Source organism: Sinocyclocheilus anshuiensis, unplaced genomic scaffold, assembly GCF_001515605.1.
Source record: "Sinocyclocheilus anshuiensis isolate Anshui unplaced genomic scaffold, SAMN03320099.WGS_v1.1 scaffold924, whole genome shotgun sequence".
NCBI classification, from domain to species: Eukaryota; Metazoa; Chordata; class Actinopteri; order Cypriniformes; family Cyprinidae; genus Sinocyclocheilus; species Sinocyclocheilus anshuiensis.
Genome location: NW_015552594.1, coordinates 131,725 through 140,072, shown reverse-complemented (window position 1 = coordinate 140,072; position 8,348 = coordinate 131,725). Strand labels below are relative to the sequence as shown.

The 8,348-nt window shown below is 40.8% G+C and overlaps 1 protein-coding gene across 2 annotated transcripts in view; it reads right to left on the bottom strand.

The window, feature by feature from the left end:
- Positions 1–8,348, bottom strand: part of stag3 (STAG3 cohesin complex component) — a 26,829-nt gene that overhangs the window by 11,760 nt on the left and 6,721 nt on the right. For both annotated transcript variants that reach the window (XM_016456562.1, XM_016456563.1), the window contains exons 7-15: positions 6,120–6,324; positions 5,538–5,689; positions 4,899–5,096; positions 4,692–4,790; positions 3,587–3,666; positions 1,360–1,467; positions 1,189–1,273; positions 580–682; positions 411–511 (exon numbers count right to left, since the gene is read on the bottom strand). In XM_016456562.1, the coding sequence (XP_016312048.1) occupies positions 411–511; positions 580–682; positions 1,189–1,273; positions 1,360–1,467; positions 3,587–3,666; positions 4,692–4,790; positions 4,899–5,096; positions 5,538–5,689; positions 6,120–6,324 (1,131 nt within the window). The remainder of the gene's footprint in view (positions 1–410; positions 512–579; positions 683–1,188; positions 1,274–1,359; positions 1,468–3,586; positions 3,667–4,691; positions 4,791–4,898; positions 5,097–5,537; positions 5,690–6,119; positions 6,325–8,348) is intronic.

The window sequence follows — 8,348 nt, the reverse complement described above, 5'->3', positions numbered from 1 at the left end:
AAATAAATACAATTATATCGGCTTTATATCGGCCACCCTGCTTTCCAAGATATCGGCATCGGCTGTCAAAAAAAAAACAATATCGGTCGACCACTACAAGTAATTTAAACTTTCCTTCTGCTTTTAAAGGACAACCCATATTTTCTATAGACACATTTACTATATTTGTTTTCCTAGCCCTGAGCATACACACTTGTTTAGAGGACAGCACTGGACAGGATATGGAATAACAACCAATAAAACAATAAATATAAATCTGTCTTTCTAACCAATTAGTCATTTAATCTAAGTTGCAGCCCTACATTAATGTCCTGTTGAACTGTTGTGGAAAAAAAAGCAAGCTCACACTCATAATCCAGTGCTGAACAAAGCAGTCAGGCTAAGATTCAGAACAACTGATTGTGTGTCACCTTCCTCTGCACTCGAGAGCTGGGAGGCATGGCCTCAGAAGCCTGTCTCACTGCACACATCATGATGTCAATCAGAGCGCTCTCCAGCTCGTCCTCCACACCTACAACACACACCTGCGTTTGCATAAAGCACTCAGAAAATCACAAGACTGATCGGACACACACTCACCACTTTCCTGCAGCAGTAGTGATGTCATCAGTTCCCAGTCTTTTAGCTCCACCCCCGCATCATCCCACAGACTGTCGACTAGATACGCAGCGTGTTCATGATACTGACACACACACACACACACACAAACACACACACACACACACACACACACACACACACACACACACACACACACACACACACACACACACACACACACACACACACACACACACACACACACACACACACACACACACACACACACACACACACACCCACACACCACAGCTCCAGTCACAGGCTGTTCATTTTGCTAAAACATCACTGCACAAAGCACATGCACACCTGGGACATCAGGATTTATAAAGGCAAAAGCTAACATGAAACAGTTCTTATGCACACGCCAACAGAAGAGCATGGATTAACTTTTTGTGCTCATACACCAGTAATTAAAATAAATGTTTATTTAAATGTAAAGTCAGTTAAAAAACATTGCAAAAAAACTTAATTCATTCTTAAGTCAAACAAAATGTGTTTACGCTCACTGCAACAGCACGATGATCATGTGATCTGTGAGAACACAGAAGAATGTGGGCAGTGCATGATGGGATGTGAGTGGTTTACCTCGCTCTCAATAAAGAAATGCGCCAGCAAACGGAGGACAGAAACACTGCATTTGTCTGACCGCCCGTCTAACACACTGCACAGCCTACACACACACACACACAACACGTGACGCTCGTGATGGTTTGTGTGGAAGTGACGATGATGATGTCATGATGAAGCTGAACATACGTGTGGTACAGGAATCGTCCGGCTGCGCAGGCGAGACCTCGGTGTGTGGCAAAAACCAGCGGATACACAGCAGCACACTCCTCCTCACTCAGGCCTTCCTCTGTCTGCCTACACACACACACACACACACACACACACACACACACACACACACACACACGTCAATACAAGAAACTCGGGTGACGCATAACTTCACGTTCACATGCACACAAGGGGTTTTCACCCTCAAAGCAGTTTGACATAATTTTGTCTTAAAGTGCCCCTATTATGCCTTTTCGAATATTACCTTTCATGCAGTGTGTCATATAGCTGTATGTGACCATAACCTATCTGCAAAGTTGTGAAGCCGACAGTGCACGATAAATAAAGTTATTGTCTATCAAAAAAAGAGTCAGCTGGCAATCACCTAAACGAGTCGTCAGGAATTCGAATCTTGTTGTTACGGCTGTACGTCACAAAGTAACACATTTGCATAATGTCCGCCCACGTTCTACGTCGCCAACTTGCCCACAAACACAGTATCATTTCCGTGTGATTAACATCATGTAGAGAAGACGCTGTATCCTACGCTGTGAGAGTAACTATGTTTTATCACATCTTATAATTACCACAAATTTGTTAACACTTGACACTTACCACTGAGAAACGCCCTGCTCCAGTCGTGCTTGTGAATCAGTCTCTTCAACCGTTTCATCATCAGACTCCGGCTCGAATTGGTAAGGTACAATCGATACCATCTTTTCTATGTATTGACAAGTCTCCAGGGCTAGGGTTGGGAATCGAAAATCGATTCCGATTCCAGAATCGGATACTTGTCAAATAAAAATTTCGATTCCTATGTGCTTTTTTTTTCTTCATCTGTGAGCACTAGAGCTAGCGATCTGCCAGGACCTTGCTCGCTAATCTAAGCGCTCCAAAGTTTGGCTACATTTGCGTATAAGCTAAGTATAATATCTGTGATAGCTAAACATGTTTCAAGAGAGGTGTCACCACCAACATGACAAAGCACTTTAATTGAATAGATCGTTAAAGATCGCGAACACGATTCAAACACCAACGTGATTCTATTCCTAAATTACAATGATTCGTCTGATTCATTCCTCCACCTTTGACGTGTGCGATTAGTGTTGTGATCACGTGGTTCATCCGTGCAGAGTACGATCACATCAGTGTGATTTAAACATTTAAATCTGTGTTCACGCTGCGCTGACCTAAAGACAGCAGCTGTCTGTCATGAATGAAACAGCTTCAGTCTTTTCAGCCACACGGTATCATTATTTCTGTTACAAACATTACAATCACAGAAGTGCTGGGATAAAAGTTTATATTCAGATATAAACTGTGTGTATGATGTGTACGGTAGCGATTAAAATAGAGTAAATCACCTTTTGAAAGTAATGTGACACTTCAAATGAAGATTTATTGATTACATTGTTACGCCAGTAGGTGGCGAACAGGAGCTGTTAAAATGTATTTGTCTTTGAATCATACAAGAGATTCGTTAAAGAACGCTGATTCATCCAGTAATGAAACAAGTACATCTTGAGTGAGTCATTTAATCATTCATAATTTACATGTGATTTTGTTTAGTTGTCTAATGTTTTTTCTTCAGAATCATGAGAGAACCACAACTTCCATTGGGGGAAAATGAAAACAACTAAATTTATCCAGAATCATGCAGATTTATTTTGCACACAAACAGCTCTTAGAGTCCAGTTTTTATGTAGCCTGTTGAGTTTTGTTCATGGTATGCAGCTCCAATAAATGGTTTGCAAAAAAGAGACACAGGATAAATGTTTGATATCATTATTTAATCACATTGGAATCTAAAAGAATCGGAATCGGAATCGGAATTGATCAAATTCAAACGATACCCAACCCTATCCAGGGCTGTCGTTCCGTCATGGCAATGGGCGTTTGGTTGTACGCGGTAGACCAATCACTGCGCCATCTGACCAATCACAGCAGTGAAGGCTCACGGAAAGGAGGGGTTTTGAGAGACTGATTCTTTGAACTGCTTCGCACGAGTCATTTACGAATCATTTAGAAATGAGGGAAAATTAAATCTATTTTTTGAGAAAACGAATGTGTTTTTTGACCTTGCATGCATGTAAACCTGTTTTAGGAGACTCATAAAACAATATTAGCAACCTTAAAAATGGCATAATAGGGGCACTTTAAAAGTGAACACACATCCAAAGCAGCTAATTAATGAAAGGAATCTCACTGTTTAATGAGCAGTAACAGCTTCACCGTTTCCACTGCCACATCAGAGTCTTTATCCAGAATCATGCACAGAATCCGTTCCTGAGCAGAGAAACACATGTAAATCACTAAACACCAGCAGCTGAAATGTAAATGTAGAATATACCCCAAAAACGATGAATTATATACCACTTCTCATTCAGGGTTTGAAAACAAGGATGAGCCACTGGCCTGGAGTCAGTATGAGCGCGCTTCACTGATGTGAAACCACTGAAAATCTGACACTGTTTGATCTCGTACATCCATTTGTATGCCTTGTGAGTGTAAATGTTTAGTTTTCTGTAATGTATTCTACAAAGCAAAATCTGAATTTTTTTTCAAGATTAACGTTAAGCAGCTGCTAGATGAGGCTGTCAAACTACATGAATTATGATAGTTTGGGAAGAATCAGTAAGAATGCAACTTCAAACAGTGAAGTTTTACATTTACATCATTTTCCAGCTTCCAAAATGACTTTATGGAGCTACATCATAGTGAATCATTTTTACCTTCACTGAAAGACCTTCACTGTACTTTTTCTATTAGCAAAGAAAACAAATATGGCTGGAAAATGCCTTCAGACCTCCTGAAACAATGATATTACAACAATATTTAGCTGCTGATTCAATATGTATTGCATTTACCACTTATTTAACCCTCTACCGCATGGTGTAGCCATATGGCAACATACTCTTTGTGTTAATTTCCCTGCCACTGTCTCTTTAAGAGAACATTCTCGTTTTTTTTGTTGGAAAGAGAAGACCTTAGTTTAGCCAGTGATGTGCTTTGCCATTCTTAGAAAAGAAAAAGATTCAAATATTTTTTTCTATAGGTCTATCATAATGCGTGCGGTAGAGGGTTAATTATTTTAAGTTGATCTTCCGTTAACTTTGCTGCAGCATCTTCAAACATGAGCTCATATGTCAGATGTGTGACACGTGATGTGACTCTCCTGTATGTGCAGCATTAGAGTTACTGCAGTAACTAGTCCAGTGCATTCACACATGTGCACAGATCTCTACTGTATGTCATCAGTGTTGCACAGATTCAGTCTCTGTGTTCAAACCCGTCTGTGTGTTTGTGTTCACCTTAAAGCGGCTGGTGAAGAGCTCTAACCGGCTGATGAAATCCTTCTCCACATACAGTTTTTGCAAAGTCAACACACACTGCAGTCGCACGGCAGCTTGCTGAAACACACACACACACACACACACACACACACACACACACACACACACATGGATCTGGATCTGATCATCAGAGCAGCACATAACGTGTTTTTAAGCTAATCACACCTTGTCGTGCAGCATCCAGCCCACGTATTTGAGGTGCTCGTCATTGAGGAAAGAGGCGGGGTTTTCTCTGAGCCATACCCCCATCTCCTCCATGCAGACGGCCCGGATTTCAGGAACTCTGTCCCGATACCGATGAATGAAAACACCCTTAAAGATCCCGTTCATTAGAGAGCGCAAGTCCTCCTGATGCTCCAGCAGCTGCCACACACACACACACGCACACACCGTTAAGTCACGTCACATTTATTTCTACAGCACTTTATATGATACAGATTCAAAGCAGCTTCACAGTAATAAACAGCAAAGTAACAATCAATGATGCAAACTTCAAAAATGAGGCAAATTGACAGTGACCATCTCTTCATAGACGCACAGATGATGAACTGCTTAGTGATGGCAGTGAGTTTGGCACTACACCAAAACGTCAAAAATCCAAACCTTTACAGACTTACACTTCAATTAACAACTATTATAAAGCAAAATTATCCAACTTTATCAGCATACATACAGTATATGCACATAAAGCCATGTATCTAACCAAAGGGGTTTAAAAGACACTTAATATATTCAGTGATATTATTGATTCGACGGCACTGACACTATCAGATAACACTGAGTGTGTGTGTGTGTGTGTTTAACCTCTCTGTAAGAGTCCTCCAGTTCTTCTATTCGGTCTATGGCTCTGTGTTCAACTGACTTGTTCTTCTCCAGTTCACAGCGTCTCCGGGTCATCTGCGCTTGAGCGTTCACCTCCGCAGCGACGGACACTATCGACGACATCAACCGCATGGCTACACACACACACACACACACACACACACACACACACCACAGGACGGATCATACTCCTGTGGCAGCAGGATATAAAACACTTCTTGATTGTGCATCAAAATTACACAAGGCAGTTTGATGTTAAATTCTGAATTTGATTTTTTTTTTTTTTTTTAGGACTAGGGTTAACCCTTTAACTAAAATTTACAATTAGTCACGTCACCTTTATTTCTAGAGCTTTACACAATAGATTGTTTCAAAGCAGCTTCTCATTAATAAAGCTTTAGAAGTACTGGCGACTATACAGCAGTCAAGGCATAATTCTATTAAGGATATTAATATAGAAACATTGTTCTCAGTATGTTTTATTCATAATGTTTCCCTTTTTAAACCAGTATAACTAGTCATACCAGTATGGTCCCTCACACTGAGTACTGGAGAGAAACTCACTGATGAGCGTGCTGGTGTGTCTGAAGGCGCGGACCTGCGAGTCGGCCAGACCCGTGAGCAGCGCGATGAACGAGGAGAAGAGAAAATCATCGTACAGCAGGCTGTTACGACAGCCACGAACCAGCAGAGACACAAACTCACACACGCCTTCACTGAAGCGCCGCCACTGAGAGCCCACCGACACCAGAGGATAACTGACAGAGTCCTGCAGAGAGAGGAGAGAGGTGTGTGTGTGTGTGTGTGTGTGAAAGAGAGGTGTGTGTGTGTGTGTGAGAGAGAGAGGAGAAAGGTGTGTGTGTGTGTGTGTGTGAGAGAGAGAGAGCGAGAGAGAGAAAGAGAGAGAGGTGTGTGTGTGAGAGAGAGAGGTGTGTGTGTGTGGTTAAACAATAAAAAAGGTTAAATAAAAACAAGAAATAAATCCTATATTTAAAAGAAATACTCATAATATATATAAATCCTTTTATTTCAGACTGTCACATTTTCTGTTGCAGACGAATCACAACAAAATACGATGAATGGGTACTATATTATTATGGGATCAATCAGGGCCTCCTGATCCACTAACTGAATTGTAGTAAACGCGATACAATGGCAAGTGGAAATATTGGTTTAATTAAGATATATATGTTTGAACCAGAAACTGATTCAGAAGAAGGAGGAAGAGAGAATTATACAGGGTCGTTTACAAGTCGATGTATCAGAATGATCATTCGTTTTATCGCTCTGTCAGACAGATCATGTAATTGATATAATTAGCCCTTGGCTTCACTATGTTATCAAACAGCTAATAATGTTGTTAAGGTTACTTACTTAATGTTGTGTCCTCAAAATGCCTTGAAGACTCGAATGCAGCCAAGTTTGTGATTCCAATTCGCGCCCGCGAGCAAATGCGAATGAAGTGCGGACACCAATGTGGGAGAGGTGCGTCTGACTCCGGGCTACTTTTACACTGTTGCCGCGGGTTATTCTTCAAGTTAGCAGTTCTAAATTCACGTTAAACCACGGCTTCATGGGCATTTTTGATTTTGTGCTGGTAATCCAGCGATCTCTATGCTAATTTCTACCTTGAGACAGTGGGGGAAAAAACGCGCGCCGCGTTTGTACGAATGGAGAGAGGGGTATGCTAATGATAGGAATCTATCCCTTGACGTGATTGGTTATTGAATTGTGACGTAGTAAACAAGGGCTGTTTCAAACCACATTTCTGGGACTGCATTTGGGAGACTACAGTTTTAAGGAGAATAAATGGTGTTGATTAATGCATTGCCACATGGTTTGTCTAAAAGCATATTAAAAACACTACATAGACAAATAAACAACATAAAAACTTGATTTTCACTACAGGGAGACATTAAAGTTCAACCAAACTCAAACCCGACGTCCATCATGTGAAATCCCTCATCGATTCCCTCTGAAATGACTAAGAGCCAGATTTACTAACAGCAGTGAAACATTAGCGATGAAAAGTAGGACAGTTATTTTTGAGGCTAACCTTACTGCATGTGCGTTTGTAGGAGTTTCCCTTTCAGACACAACATTTATGTGAGGAAAGCATTTAAATCAATCATGCAAAGTGATTTACTAAGGTTTGCAATAGTGGTATTATAAGGTTTGCAACTGGTATTAGCGCCATTATTTTACATCTAAAAAAGCATGTCCTAAACCCATTTTGGGTCCTGTTTTGTTAGTCGATTACACACACCTGATTATCATCAGCTCTGCTTGATGATCTTGCATTGGTCATGGAAATGCAGAACTTGCAGAACTTTCCACTTCCATCTGCACTCTTAAAGGGGTCATATGATGCTTTTTTAAAGATGTGTAACAGATGTATTTGGTGTAACAGAATATGTTGACATGCTTTAATGTTCAAAAAACACATTATTTTTCAAATACTGGCAGAGTCTTAACTTTGATAAAGAATATCTCTTTGGTTTTGAGACTTTAGTCTTTGCAACTTCAGGGATCTTGTCTATTCACAATCAGCTTGTAACACTCCAAAGAGAAAGGAAAACTTGAAATCGCATCATATGACCCCTTTAAGCGATTGCCCTGTTTTATTTGCCCTGTTTAGTAAATCTGGCCCTAAATTTTCTAGAGCAATAGTAAATGTGACCGCACCTTTACGTGCAGACAGGGGAAGCGAGCCGGCGCACTCGGGACGCCATTGCCAAGCATCCATCTGGCAAATCTCCGCTCTCTACCCAACAAAACGGACGAACTCCTTCT